Raw genomic sequence first — 15767 nt, 5'->3', positions numbered from 1 at the left:
ACAGAGCTCAACGCTCAAACCGCAGACTTAGATAGCCCCCACAAAAACCAAACCACCCACCACCCATCTCAAAACGCCCAACGCCACCCACTCGAACAGGCTAATGCCAAACGCAAAATTTAATTATAATTTCCGGTACTGCCTTTTGCATTTCGAGTGGCAAGTGGAAAATTATTTTCTCAAGTGTGTGAAAAGCGGCGAGAGGTCTGTGAAAATTATCCAATTTGGGATGTGTAATTGCCACGAGAGGCTGGCAGCGGTTTTGCATTTGAAAATTCCATAAATATCAAATTGTTTGCTTTGGAATTATTTTTACTACAATTTTAGGGGCCGAAAAATAATTGCTGTTTAATTTAATTTAAGCTAGAAAATGGTAAACATAGGATTTTTAATGAAAACAAATTCTTACACACAAAAATATTTTATGGGTAAGATTTAACAATACGAATAGTTACGAAACTATAAAAAAAGGTTATTAAAAATAGTGATGACGTATAGTGATGTATATAGAAACACGTACTGAATTTCAGTGGGAGATTCTTGTCATATTTCATTACTGCATCATATAATACCCCAGAAGTCTAGACTTTACCTTAGTTCCCAGAATTCACATCACTTGAATTGTTTACTCAAAGAATCTAATTCTAAAATACCTTTACTACGTAGAAGCCAACTTAATTGTCCCCTTTTTTCTGGAATTCCAAACACGTTTGGCGGATGTAATTCCATTTTGGCAAAATAAAAAATCAGCCAACAGCAGCAGAGAGGGCTAAAGTAAACAAATGGTTTCCGCTTAATGTAAACAAATCGATGATGGCAAACAGTTGGAGAAAAGAAAATGGGAAACTCCATCCCCTCATTAAATCGGATATGACTAGAGTTTTGCGGCGGGGCAACTTCGATTATGATACGCACCAAAAAAGCCAAACAAGAATCACATTTCAAAGGAGACAGAGTTCCGTGAAGATTGTCCACTTTTCCGCTTTCTTTTTGTTTTTTTGGTTTTTCCACTAATCTCACGGTCTGCTTGGTTTTTCCACGGAAAAATCTGTTTTCATGTATTTTTTTTCACCCCAGTTTCGTCGTTAGCGTGTAATTAAAGGAAAATGGCAAAGGAAAAGCCCTAAACTCGCTACTTGACCGCAGAAAAGCCTGCAATTGAATCGTGCAACTCTTTGGCTTTTCCTCAGAATTTTCAGCTTTTCTCCAAGCCTTTTTCCGTTGCCTCAATGTTGTTTTAATTAAAAATAATCGAGTTTCTCATCGTCGTCGTCGTCGTCTTCCCCTTTTTGTTTTTTATTCAGAGTTTGTGCAAATTGCAACAAAATGAGTTGACAAAAAGTTTTCGCAAGGCCAAAAAGTGTTTGCCATTTTGTAACATGTCTGCACATAGTGTCTTTGTGTGAGTTTGGGTGTATCTGTGTGTGTGTGCTCGACTGCAAGTGTGTGTTGGTGAGTGTGAACAAAATGAAAATGTCATTGCACATAAAGGCAGGATGGAGCGTACGTGACTCGCATTGCCGGAAATTAAGTGGTGTCCCAACACGTCCAAAGCGCACGAAGACGGAAAAAGCCACAGACAGGCGGGTAACAGAGGGTTAAGAGAGGGGTTTGATGGGGCTGACAGGGGCTGAGAGGGGGCTAAGGGTTGCCCGGAACACCGTTGAGGTGTGGCCCTGTATTGGTGCATCCTAGCCAGCCAGGATGACAATCAAAGCCGCACAATGTCGCTTGTTTGTCAATAACAATGAACATTTTTTCTGAAATTACTAGGGGGAAATTCTTACGCCTGGGAATCGAAATAAATGTAGGGGTTAAAGCCTGGAAATTTATTTACAACCTAACAATTATAAATTTAACATTAAAACTTGCTGAAACTGCTCTCCCCTTATGTTTGAATAGAAAATAAGATAAAAATTTGATCCTCGTTAAAAAGAAAAATTTGAATGTAGATTATTAGAGAATTCAACCACAAACTCATAGAGGTATCGCACTTCAAAATCGGAATAAAATTACTCAAGTTATGGAATCTAGAAGTTCAGTTTTGGGTTCCCTTTCTGAAACCCATTGGAAATACTGAAAAAATCGAACATGAAAATGGGTCAAAATTGTGACCCTCGCCTAACAGATATATTTGAATATAGATAATTAGAGAATTCGTCCACAAACTCATAGAGGTATCACACTTCAAAATCGGAGTAAAATTACTCAAGTTACGGAATCTAGAAGTTCAGTTTTGGGTTCCCTTTCTGAAACCCATTGGAAATACTGAAAAAATCAAACATGAAAATGGGTCAAAATTGTGACCCTCGATTAATACGCATATTTTAATGTAGATTATTAGATAATTCAAATACAAGCTCACAGAGGTATCACAATTCAAAATTGGAATAAAAGTACTCAAGTTATAGAATCTAGAAGTTCAGTTTTGGGTTCCCTTTCTGAAACCCATTGGAAATACTGAAAAAATCGAACATGAAAATGGGTCAAAATAGTGACCCTCGCCTAACAGATATATTTGAATATAGATAATTAGAGAATTCGTCCACAAACTCATAAAGGTATCACACTTCAAAATCGGAATAAAATTACTTAAGTTATGGAATCTAGAAGTTCAGTTTTGTGTTCCTATCGTGAAACCCATTGGAAATACTGAAAAACTCGAACATGAAAATGGGTCAAAATTGGGACCCTCGCCTAACGGATATATTTGAATGTAGATGATTAGAGAATTCATCCACAAACTCATACTGAAAAAATCGAACATGAAAATGGGTCAAAATTGTGACCCTCGCCTAACAGATATATTTGAATGTAGATGATTAGAGAATTCATCCACAAACTCATAGAGGTATCACACTTCAAAATCGGAATAAAATTACTCAAGTTATGGAATGTAGAAGTGCAGTTTTGGGTTACCTTTCTGAAACCCATTGGAAACACTAAAAAAAATTGAACATGAAAATGGGTCAAAATTTTGACCTTCTTTAACAAGATATATTTTAATGAAGATTATTTAAAAAATTCAATCACAAGCTCATAAAGGTATCACACTTCAAAATCGGAATAAAATTACTCAAGTTATGGAATCTAAAAGTTCAGTTTTGGGTTCCCATCCTGAAAACCATTGGAAATACGGAAAAATCGAACATGAAAATGGGTCAAAATTTTGACCTTCGCTTAATAGATATAATTTAATGTCAATTATTAGAGAAGTCAACCACAAGCTGATAAAGGTATCACTCTTTAAAATCGGAATCAAATTACACAAGTTATGGAATCAAGAAGTGTTGTTTTGGGTTCCCTTTCTGAAACCCATTGGAAATACTGAAAAATCAAACATGAAAATGGGTCAAAATTGTGACCCTCGTTTAATAAACATATTTTAATGTAGATTATTAGATAATTTAAATACAAGCTCATAGAGGTATCACACTTCAAAATCGGACTAAAATTACTCAAGTTATGGAATCTATAAGTTCATTTTTGGATTCCCATGCTGAAAGCCATTGGAAATAATGAAAATCGAACATAAAAATGAGCTAAGATGTTGACCCTCTTATAAAAAGAAAAATTAAATGTGGAATGTTAGTGAATTCAATCTCGAATTCATAGAGGCATCCCACTTTTAAATCGGGTTTTAATAACTCAAGACATGGAATCTAGAAATTCAGTTTTCGGTTCCAATTCTTTAAGCCAAATTCAACCCTTGTTAAGGAAAACTTTGCTATTCTAAGTTTAAAGCAGAAACATATTTACAAACAATATATGTTTTACATAATTTAGGGAATAATATGAAAAGCAAACTGGTTTTCAAAATATAACAAAAAATCTCTTGTGCATGCCAAAATAAATCACTTCTGCCAGAATCTGGCTGTCAAAGTCAGCAAAGTGTTTAGCACTCATTTGGAAATGTAAACCAAAGGCAATGCCTCTCGCTTTTTCGCACTCCAAAAACACAGGGGTTTTTCCATCAGGCTGTCATGTTGCCGGCGGGTGACATGTTGCTGCCACGCCTCCGTCAAGAGCAAACTTTGCTCATGGAAAGCCATGAAACCCATAGTTGCCCACCGCTTTTTCCGTTTTTCATTTTGGGGATGCGGCAATTAGCAAATAACTCACATAATGTCCGCGAATCGAGGCGACCAGGTCCTGGCCATGGTAACGCCATGAGGTTGGGGGAATCCCCGGCGAAATGCTAGGTGGATATTGCTGCGGGTGCTGCTGATGGTTGTTCACTCCCTGTGCAAATTGATTGTGATTGCGTTGGCGATGCTGCTGCAAATGCTGCTGCTGCTGCATTTGCCGTTCCTGACTCTGACTCTGATTTTGATTCCGATTCTGATGCTGATTGTTGGCTGCAACTGCCATTGGAGCAAAACTCCCATCACCGGCCACCTCAAAAGCATCGCCGCCCTGCAAATCGGTCGTCATGCCATGCAAATTGAAATGCCATCGCAGCAATGACAAACGATGCAGTCGCTCATGAATGTCGCTAAAGTCATGCCTAGAGCCAGATGAATGTGGCATCGGTATATCTATCTATTTCTATATCAATTTGGATCTGTAAAAACACTCGCGTGCGATGTCAAGCCTTCGAACTCAAAACAGACACTGACAACGTGCCCAGGAATCCATATTCGCATAGACTATACAAAACTGAAGTTACCCGCAACCGAATGAAACCCAAAACTTTAATTGAAGGCCAACGAAATCTGAGCAAACGAAAGCCAATACAATTGTTTGGAAAAACAGTAGTCTGAGGAAAATAGCTTCCCAGAAATTCATCAATACTTGCGAAAATAAACGAGTATAACTTTTAAAGTAATTTAAAGACGCGTCTTAGAACCTGGGAAATATGGCGTGTTTTGTCACCATTTCCTGAAATTTAATTTATAAATTGTAATGGAGATTGCTCCCACAAAAAATGCGAGTCTTTCTTTATGTGGGTGTTATTTTAAAGCTTTTTTGTTAAGAAATATATGTACTCTTGCTTTTATGTATGCTTTTTTTCATGGCTGAGCGAAAAGTAATTATTGTTTATGCGCCTTTTGTTTCCAAAAATAATTTTAATTTATTTGCGTTTTTGCGTAGGTTAAAAAAAAAAGGTTCCATAAAATATTTTTGCGGATGGGGTTACAAAAAAAATGCGTAGGGGGCATTCCGATTGTATTTCATTTAATATTTATTTACACAAAGGGCAATACAAGATTATTTCTAAGGACCAAGTATATTATATTTCGAATTTTACGCTTAAATAACATACAAAAATTATGAAAAATACAATGGTATTTTAATTAAAAACGACAAAAACTTAAAAAATTAGTGAAATAAATATCTGTTACCTAAGTAAACATAATTTTTTATAACCATTTTTTAAAGACTCAATTTTCTGTTATTTTAAAATCCGCTTGTGCTCTTCATTAAAATAATAATACACTTTTGTCATGGTATTAAAATGTTTATGAACGACAGAAGCAGGAATAAAAAAATATATATCCAAGGACCGTAAACCTTTTTTTGGTAACCAGAGAATAATAAAAGAGGAGAATAAATAAATAAATAAAATGTTGGCAATTATTTAGGCTTTTAACATGTCAGCCACGTGGCAGCCACAAAACGGAAACGGAAGCAGAAAGGCCCACTCACAGACACACACACACATACAGAGAGACCAACTCACTCATACAAATATAAAATGAATTGAATTTTGATTTGGGTTTTGGGCCAAGAATAAACGTTACATATGTTTTCGAATGAAAAGGAAATGTAACCGGGGTGAAGAAAAATGAGAAAATTTAATTGGAGAAAAAAGCATTTACCAATTTCATTGTAATGATTGTAATGAGTTCAGATAAAAATAGAATGGGACTTTACTCGAGGCAAGATGTCAAGATAAATCTAATCAAATCAAAGTCAATTGCAAAGCTCAATCGATTGCTATTTGTTTAGGCTTTCAATTATCTGGGCAAACAATCAATCCCCTACTCCGCCCCCCAGGAAAACTCTATAACTAATTTGCCAAATTTAACAAAAGCCAAGAGACGGCGACAGCAAACAAAGTTAATTACAATAATGAAGCTAATTTAGGCCAAAAAAGGCAAAAAGGAAAACCACAAATTAGGCCGAGAATAACGGCAAAGGACTTTTCGCAGGTGGAATGGGGCAGGGTTATTTTCGGGATGAAACTTATCTCAATCTGAGACGCATTTTTCAGCGTATTCTGCTCTTTGTCAACTTGCCTTTGCGGTTTTTCCTGCCTCTGCCCTCTTGAGGTCAACTAAAAATACTTTTTGGCTTTTGTAATTTATGGCAGGGTTGGCCAACCCACCAACCCTCATTTCTTTTCCCCATTTTCCCCTCAATCTTTCCCCCACTTTATATTTAATTAGTGCGTGCGGTTGGCTACAAACCTCTTTCGGTGCGTGAGAACTCGCGAAAAAGTTATTAACTGCCACTAATTATACATTTTTCAAGTGATACGCATTTATATTCATGCACTTTCCTTTTATATGTATCCGTATGTATATATAAATATGTACTTTCTTCGCCTTTGGTCCTGGGTCCTGGTTCGTAAGTCCTTGTTGCCATAAAAAGCTTTCCTGGTAATTAATGCTACATTTTTCTTCTCGTTTCGTTTTGGTACGCGACTCTTTGGCGCTCTCGTCTTAATTACACTGGATTATAAATATTAAAAACGGAAGCAGTTGCCAGTAATCAGGACATCGAGCAGCAGCTAAAAGGAAGTGGCAGCCATTTTGTGCTGCACAGTGAGAGAGAATTTGAGAAATGGCTGCTTAATGAGACCGAGAGAACGGGGTAAACAAAAATTGCCGGATATCAGGTTGAAATGATCAAAAAAGCGAAGAAAAAACAAGGAGTCGCAAAGATAGAGCTACACGAATCCACTTTCTAGAACAAACAATTAGTTGGTAATTAAAAGGAGAGTAGTGTGTGTAGGAAATGAAAGAGGATTAGAGGGATTACAAAATGCTACGTCTGGAAATCTTCTAAAAACTTCTGTACCTACAATATTTTTCTGTAATTTAATGTAATACTATCATATATTTTACACTTATATATTTCCTGCCCCTTGGGAACGTACAAATCGATGTACCGGAATAAAGTAACTAATATATGACAACAGCTGTTTATGTCAGGCTTCCAGAAAACATCAAAATCTCATGTTACCGAGAACAATTTCAATCTGCAAAACCGAGAGGGAGCAGAAATCCATTTGGCAACAGCTGTTTATAGCACATATAGAGGGGCTGAAAAGTTTACAGCCTTCAAGGAAGTAAGAATAAAAAAACACATCAGTTGTGCGTTAAAGTGTGTATAAAATCAGATCTAAAACTAACGAGGGATATTAAGTAGGTATGGCGGCAGTAAGTGGTGAACAATGCGGCGTATACGCAATATTGAGTGCTATCCCAGGCTCATTCTTTCGAGCCCTTTAGGTCGGCAGGATGATTCTGATGATAATAATGCAGCCAGAAATAGGACAAAAAAAAAAGAGTAAGGAACTATAGAATTCTCTCATACTTGAGAAACAGGTATGGCCGAGGAACTTGACATATGCCAAGCCAAGGCAGCTAAGCAAAAATAAGTGGAGGTGGAATTCCAAAAGGAAGGGAATTCCAGCAATGGCCACCACTTCACACAGAGCTGAGCTGACTCAACTTTGACATTTCTCTCTCTCTCTGTTTCTCGGACTGCCTCGAATTTTCCCGCACCGCCTTTTCCCATTTCCCACCCACGTACATTTTCCTGGCAAACACAATGGAATGTCCACGGCATGTGGCAGTCAGATGTGTGGGCGTGGCGCGTTCAACTTGTTTTTGCCGCAAAATGATTTATGACAATGCATTGAAAAGTTCGTTCTAGGCTATCAACAAGGGAGGGGAAATGTCAATAAGGGAGCAGAGCTCTAGTCTAGTCCAGAGGCGATAGAATTCCGGGAAGGAGAGTCCTCAGGAGTGGAGACGTACACAGACAGAAATATACATATTTTATGGGGCCTAGAGTTGGAAAAGTGTTTAAGAAGCTATTAAACTTTGCTTCGCAATTTGCATTATGAAGGGTTATGATATATATTCCCTATTTAAGGTATTGCTGAGTAAAACACTACAACATTTATATTTAAACATTTTTTAACAGAACTTTATCATCATGAATTATAAAAAATGTAAGGCTTTTACTAACTATTTACTATTTTCTTTTATTAAAAATAATAATACCAATTAAATATAATCCCTGCTCTTGTTAAAAATTCTCAAAAATATTATGATTTGATTAGATTACGAATTTTACAATTTTTAAATAAACTTAAATGGTTTTCTACTTGTTGTTTGTTTAAAGAATGACAACAAAAATTGATCATCAAATTCCAGGTTTATTTTTTTTCAGGTGTCATGTCTCCTTTTTCCAATCCATTAAACTGATAGCCATCTCTATTTCTCAGCTTCCCTATTCTTATCTGATTTTCAATTTGCAGATAGAAATTGTTTAAGGCCTTAAATGTGGAAGAAGCAAACTGTCAGGGAAGCTGGCAGCCAAATGCCAATAAGTTGTCATGTTCCGACGACAGCTGCAGCATCTCTCACATCCTGCCACATCCTGCTCCACCCACAATATACCACTATACTATATCAATCCCTTTTTGCCCGGGGCCACTTACACGTTCGTCGAGAACGGCCAAAGACTACGGGCTCCGTCTTTCGGGCCACATTTACACACATTATTCAGGGATGTAGTAGGTGGATGGGTGTTTCGGTGTTCTAAAGGGGGTTTCTTGGGTGGCAAAGGCAAAGGAGTGTTGTCCTGACGCCTGAGCACGTCCCTCATATGCCACAAGACGCTGCACACGCTGACACATTAATGTCCGCTGCGGAACACCCAGACGCACCTGTCCTTCCTCTCACCTGTATCTGTATTTGTATCTGTATCTCCTCCTGCAAAAAACCTCAAAACTATCCAACCATTTCCGCTGCCATCGCTGCCATTGTCCTATTTGTCTTATGAACTGTCAAAATGACATTCATTGACGCTTGACGTGTAATAAACGAAACGAAACGAAACAAAATGAAATGAAATGGTCGAGATGGCATGGGTTAAATAAGAACGAAGGGCGTTCTTTACCGGAAATATCATTTTTCAAACCATTTTATGCTTGTCCATATTTTCATATGCGCACCATGATTTTATTTATTAAAGAAAGTTAATTAAATATTGGACCCTGAAACAAAAAAAAGTGCGCATTTTTTCAATATAAAATAAAATTGTTTGAAGCTAATGCAATTAGTGGGGAATTTAAGCGGAAGGAAAATATTTAATATAATAGTAGGGAACAGCAAAAAAAATGTTTTATAAAGAGCGTAGAAAAAATGGCTATATTCATTTTATAGAAGTGGATGCTTATTTTAAATAATCAGATTTTTGCCAGGAAACTCAGCTATATTCACAGGCTTCTTTTGAATTATGCTTGGTACTTCGGCTTAAGGTAATTGTGAAATATAACTCAATCAGCGGGAGTGAAATTCCATTAGCGAAAGCCATTCAAAAATTCCAAGAATCCCAGGCAACCTCTGAAAACCGCCAAGGCTAACAAAGCATTTGGTAATATTTTTGTGTGACGGCAGGGAAATTTGGATCAAGAGGCTGAGAGGTGGATGAAAAAGACGAATAACAGATTCAGGTGGCTGGCCATGGCAAACGTCGGAGCGAATTTTTGCACAATGCAAACATAATGAGTTTGGGGAAATGCAAATAATTCGCAATGGAAATCATTATTGAGCACTGAACCAGACGACAGCCATGGAGCTTAGAAAATGGGCTACCAAACGGAAAGGTTGGGCTCCAATACACAGTGGTCATCACGGTGGCGTCTCCACAGGAGGAGTCGAAGTTTTTCCTGTTTTCACAGCGGCTGCATTGCCAAGACTTTTCCCCACGGACTTCGGTGCAGCAACGAAAATGGAAAAGGAAATGTTTAAGAGCCAGTCCAGTTTGGAAGTACACTAAAAAATATATTACAGAAATACATTTCAATATTAAATTATATTAAAAATATTACATGGATTTTCTTGATTTCATTCATATTGAAATTAGAGAGATAGATTTTTATCTGATTTGGTTTAAATTAAAAAAACAAGTTATTTATTTAATTGAATGGATTATGGATAAAATTAATTTATTTAAAGTGTTTTTAAATAAGATTTTGTTGTTTAAGTATTGCACAATTGATTTTAAAACATTTAAAATATTTACCATATTTTTTTATGCAAATTTGAATTGGACTAAAAAATGTTCTTTCCCATTGTGCATTAAGAATTAATATTTATCTCTCAGTGCATCCATAGGCAGTAATGGGCGGAGTCAGCTCGTTGAGTGGGTGAGAGCCAGGCGATAATCGTTAAGCGATTTCGCTTCCTTTTCGTTTGTTTAATGAAGTGTTTAAAATTTACGATTCGAGCTAAATTTATTGCACTCGGAGTAGATATCGAAGGGAGGAAGGAAGTCCGTCCGTTCATCCGTCCATTTGGCGGCAGCCCCACTCCTCGAAAAATGAAAAATCTCACAGGGTAGGTGGGCAAAAAAAAACCCAAACCAAAAAAAAAAAGAAAAGAATGGAATCCCCTTTGATGGCTGCTCGGGGAATCAATCTCACATGCTCTCCAAAGGGGGTCGAAATGGAATCCTTGCTGATTGGATGACACGAAATAAAAACGTTGCACACAACGAAATTGTTAATAGGACTGTAGTCTCGGCTCTCGGCTCTCGGCTCTCTCTTCTCCCTATATATTTTTACCCCCGAAAACCTCTCGTTTGCTAAGCCAATTACGTGGATATACCAAAAACAGGAGGCGAAAAACAAAAGGACAATAAAGGGCTCCCTCGTAAATGCCATCAAAGCAGCTTAGCTAAGCAGAGTGACTTCTACTACTACTACGTTGACGAGGTCGGAGGTCGGTTGTTCCCCAGTTGTTGATGATACTGTGATACCTCCTTTACGTTACGTATACGTCGCGTTGGTTTTCAATAAACCGCACATCGCACACACACACAAACACACACACTGCAAAAATAGCAGCGGAAAATAAACCAAACTTGATGGCACAGCACCACAAAAATTCTTTGCATACTTTTCCGGGCCCACTCAAGTGGCAAGTGGCCAACAAAAGCAGCAAGAACAACCAACTCTTGATGAGCTTTCCAATTACATTTAGCTGTTTGCTGCCTGTGTTAACTGTCTCTTCTGCCGGCCGGATAAGGAATTAACTGCCGGCCTCGTAAAAGCCAAAAACAAAAATGGCCCTCAACTGATTTCCACTGCTGACTTGGCTTGTGCACAATAAAAATTATCATAAGTTTGCCATCCCATGTGAGTGAGTTCGGTCTTCTTCCTCCTTCGAACAACCTCAAACGCAATTTGTGTAATGAAAGCCGAGCGTTTTTCCAATGCGGTTTCGTCTGAGCTCTTAGAACAGATCGAATCTTTCAGCAGGTGAGTCAATTGATGAAAGGAGTGGCTAATGAAGGTTGGTAAAGTGCAGGAATAACTGATTTCTATGGAAGGAAAGCGTTTTCGCTTGCACGGGAAGTACATGATGTGGAGATTAGACTTAGCCAGTCACTTTGTATAAAGAAGTGGACCAGTATAAACTTCATTACCAAATTAAAGGTTTCTAGTTATTGAAATTATTAAAAAAAACTTTTTCAATTAGATATTTTTAGTGGGAAATAAATAAATAATGTTTGATTGACAAAAAAGAATAGTGTTTATTTTTTTTTAGAAATTTATTGTGTAAATCTTATCTAGTAACCTCTTAAAAAAGTTCTAAACTTGTTGAACTGCTTGTCAAAAAATTGGGAAACTGCCGTATGCAGTAGCTTTCAACGTTTGGAAACGTACGGTTGGAGCTCTTCAAATTATTTGTGATAAAATAAAAGTTTATTTTGTTCCAAAATCTTTGTAAAATGGCCAATCGCATGAGAGGAGGGGCCTGCTGTCCTTCAAGATGTGGACCCGCCTGTCCACCTTGTCCACCCTGCCCGCCTTGTGATCCACCGTAAGTCTAGCATTTTCATATTATACCTATATGATTATTATATCCTAACAATATTGCAAAGTCTGGTACGTCTGGATAAACTGTGGCCAGAGCCCTATGATCCTTGCTCCTTTAAGAACTGTCTAATCTTTGGCGGTCATGATGAACCCTATGTGCAACCCTTTGATCCCAAGGCTTGTGCTCGAATGCGCCGTAATGATATAGACCGATCTTTGGGTTACCCTATAGGCGTAGTTTCCGGTACCATAATTGTAAAGGCGGGGATTCCGAATCAGGAGAGTGTTCGATTTGGCGCAAATCTCAAGGGATTCGCTCACTCCTATTACACACGTCGTGATGAGTGGAAACCCGAGACCATCGACATGATTGTGAACGAAGGTCAGGTGCTGTTCAACGATTCGGAGAATATGTATCCCCCGAATGCGGTAGAAGCCCCCGATATATACGATGAAAATGAGCAAAGGGTCACTCGTCACTTTAAAATCAACGATATTGAGTTTGCCATGGAGTTGGAGGCGCCCTTCGATATCTACGGCTATGAAAATACCATACACAATCTACGGAGGATCCTAAGAGCCTTCTTTAAGAAGGCCAAATATGGGATTTTCTTTACACCCAACTGGTATCTACTGATTTGGAAGGAGAAGGGTGTGTGGATGGTCTTGGATCTGAATGGCAGGGATAAGAGCACTATGAAACCCAATTACGAAGAGGGTTATCCTCTGCTCTTGTGCCTGAAGTCCTTCGACAATGTCATTTGGTTAATTAAAAAGGAGAGTGATCTGGAGAAGACTTCTAGGTTTACGATTAGGGAGATCTTGGTGGTTCGTATGGCCACTCCTGGAAATACGGGACAAAGTTGGGAACGAGAACATGGAATGCGAATGAGTCAATTCGATGTGATAGCCTCTGATTATGCCTATGTCAAGTCCAATCTTCATCTAACCCTGAACTCAAAGGATGCCCTGAGGAACCGTAGTGCCCTGCCAGTTGCTGTGGCCACAGCTTTGGCCTCCAAAATCGATCATCCGGCCACGTGGGACCAGAAGATGTACGACAAGGTCATGTGCTATGGCGTTAATATGTGCAAGAATTGCTGGGAACCCTGTGTGGATCTCAGTCAACCCATGGATCTAGATGATTTCCCACGACAGATTCGCATGGGTCAATTTGTGGCCGAGATTATGCTTACTCCCAATGTTTACGAGGGCTGGTGGAAGTGTGTGCCAATGTACAAGTTCAACGATTTTCATCTGATGTTGGAAAAGGCTTTGGATCAAAATGATTATGTGATCTTTCAGATCAACAATCAAATGTACTCGCTGTGGAAAAAGTCAGACTTTATCTATCTAATGGATCCGTACCGTCACAATATAGTGGGTCGCATTTTGGAGGAGGGTGAAGATCCGAAAAGTGCTACGGTTAGGATGTTCGGGAATATGGATCGGCTGTTGAGCGTCTTTCATCAGATTCTACTGGAATCTAACCGATCGGCTATATTCCATATACATACTCTAAAGATAAGAAATATCACCGAATGTCCTCCGGGAACTGCTCCGGCTTTACTTCCTCCTGATGAAGATGTGGAGGTTAGATCTCTCAATGAGAACATTCGTTTCGATGAGAACTATGACAAGTGCCTGCAAGAGCTGGGAGAGATTAGCGACTTTGAGGAGGATCTGGTCTCTGAGATTGAACCCATTGTGGAGGTCAGTTCTTCAGAAGAGATGGTCGAGGAGGAAGAAGGTGGTGGCGGCGGAGAAGTCGAAGGAGGCGAGGGAGAAGACGATGAAGATTAGACCGAAGGACTATTTCCCAATTGAAAATTTTCGGTATTTCGTATACATTTTTACTCCAAGGTTTTCAGGATCTACGATTTAATCATTTCATTCTTTGATCAAATGTACAAATTTAGAATATAAATTATAAGTCAATCAACCAACGGGTTCTCTTTGGTGTTAATAGTCCTGACTATCGATACTATCGATACTGTCGATAAATAGAAAATATGAATAACTCAGGAAATGTAAAATATTTGTATAATGGAAGCTTAAGAAATACAAAACTACTGAGCGATGGTCGAAACTGTAAAACCATCGATATTTTCGATAGTGCTATCAATTGAACCACCAACCGTATACTATACATATTCTCATTTTCGTTTATTTTTTGTTTCCGCAGTGCTCAAAAGACCTGACTCAGTAGCATCAATTTGTCATTTACAGCTTTTCTATATCCAACTTTGTCGCGACCTGTTATCCTTTCCTCAGGATTTTCCTCCTATTTTTTTAACAAGCACGACAAGAGGAAAAATGTGTGCGTGTGGAAAGCGGAAAAGCGGAGATGGTGTGAGGATACAAGTAAAACATTTTGAATTAAATGTCACGTTGTCGGTGTAAAGTCGCTTGTTCAGCGACACGGCGACAACAAGAGGATATGGCTAAAATAGTCGTAGGACGCGCGGATCCTTGAAGCGTTTTGGTCTCTCTCTCTATATTATTGCCACCTCTCGACAAGCGATGGGCGGTGGCTGTGGGCGTGGTCCGTGTGTGTCATTAAAAACAGGGCAGGTAACGTTGAAAATGAAAAAAAAAAAAGAAATCGCTGGCGGCCTGCTGAGAAGCCTTACCATTTTCCCATTTTACCAGGAAAGAAAAAAAAAACAGCACACTCACTCTGGGGCATCAGTCACTTAGACAGCAGGTTACCTGTGCCACCTCATCTCACCTGTGCTTATTTGCATGGCTGACAAACACAATGTTGTTGTTCTTGTTTGTTTTTTTTTCCTGCACCCGGAGACATTTCTGTCTTTATTTTTGCATTCGAGCCCTGGATTCTTTCTCGCTTCTCTCGCAGCGACAACATTTCACAAAAGTCGACAGCGCGAAATTAATGGAAATTTAAAAATTGCATTTTTCGACATCCGAGCAAGAGGGGCGAATGGAAAAAGGACTGACATTGTGGTCTCGCCTGTCGCTGGGAGATAATAGAGACGACAGGTTGAGTAAAATGCTTTTCAGGCTTTGGTACTTTAGGTTTTCTCCACTTCCCAAAAAAAAAAACAAAAGCTTAAATACCTGCTTTCAACTTTAACCATTTCGTTATTAATTAATCGTATTTTCTGGCTTACCTGCAATGAGAAAAGAGGAGAAAAATCAAAGTTAGTTCTGGTTTTATTATGCACATTTTCATATATTTATTATATTTATTATAACAAATTGCATTCACTCAAATACAATTAAAATTTCATCAACTGAACAATCAAAGTGAGCAAAAAAAATGCAGATTTTTTTCATGAGGGGTTTTATGGATTTTTTTGCTGTTTGCTGATTGCATTAATTTTTAATTTTGCGTGTAAATATCGCACTACCGCACGTCTCTGTTGCAGCAAATTGTTTGGCGCAATTAATTTGTAGTTTCACCTGTGCCACGCCCCCTGCACAACTGTGGTAATTAAACTACAGGTGCCACGCCCCCGCCGCCGCCCATGTGGCGTCATATGTCAACGACAGCCGAACGACCAACTATGCAAAACAAAACCTCTGGAAAACCTAGAAAGAAAAGCTGCAAAAATGAACAAAACCAAAACAAACAAAAAACTATGGCCACTGGACACAGTGTCCTGCATTTCAGGGAAAATTGTGATTGAGGGTGTGGGTGGAGGGGGGTTTTGTCGCAATTTTCCTGCTAAGTGCA

General features: G+C 38.5%; 2 protein-coding genes across 20 annotated transcripts in view; one reads left to right on the top strand and one right to left on the bottom strand.

Moving 5' to 3' along the window:
- shep (alan shepard) overlaps positions 1 to 15767 on the bottom strand; it is a 145086-nt gene that overhangs the window by 77664 nt on the left and 51655 nt on the right. The gene's annotated exons all lie outside the window — the stretch shown is intronic.
- LOC108012575 (uncharacterized) lies at positions 11877 to 14009 on the top strand. The gene is made up of 2 exons (XM_017077989.4): positions 11877 to 12071; positions 12133 to 14009. The coding sequence occupies exons 1-2, from the start codon at positions 11980 to 11982 to the stop codon at positions 13868 to 13870; spliced, it is 1830 nt and encodes a 609-aa protein (XP_016933478.2). The 5' UTR covers positions 11877 to 11979; the 3' UTR covers positions 13871 to 14009.

The sequence above is a fragment of the Drosophila suzukii genome, chromosome 3 (assembly GCF_043229965.1).
Source record: "Drosophila suzukii chromosome 3, CBGP_Dsuzu_IsoJpt1.0, whole genome shotgun sequence".
NCBI lineage: Eukaryota > Metazoa > Arthropoda > Insecta > Diptera > Drosophilidae > Drosophila > Drosophila suzukii.
The sequence above is the reverse complement of the archived record's forward strand: the minus strand, read 5'-3'. Positions and strand labels throughout refer to the sequence as shown.

Excerpts from the sequence above, each read along its gene's own strand:
- LOC108012575 (XM_017077989.4), top strand. The coding sequence starts at position 11,980 with ATGGCCAATCGCATGAGAGGAGGGGCCTGCTGTCCTTCAAGATGTGGA. Across the intron at positions 12,072-12,132 it reads TGCCCGCCTTGTGATCCACC|TCTGGTACGTCTGGATAAAC; the intron begins GTAAGTCTAGCA and ends AATATTGCAAAG.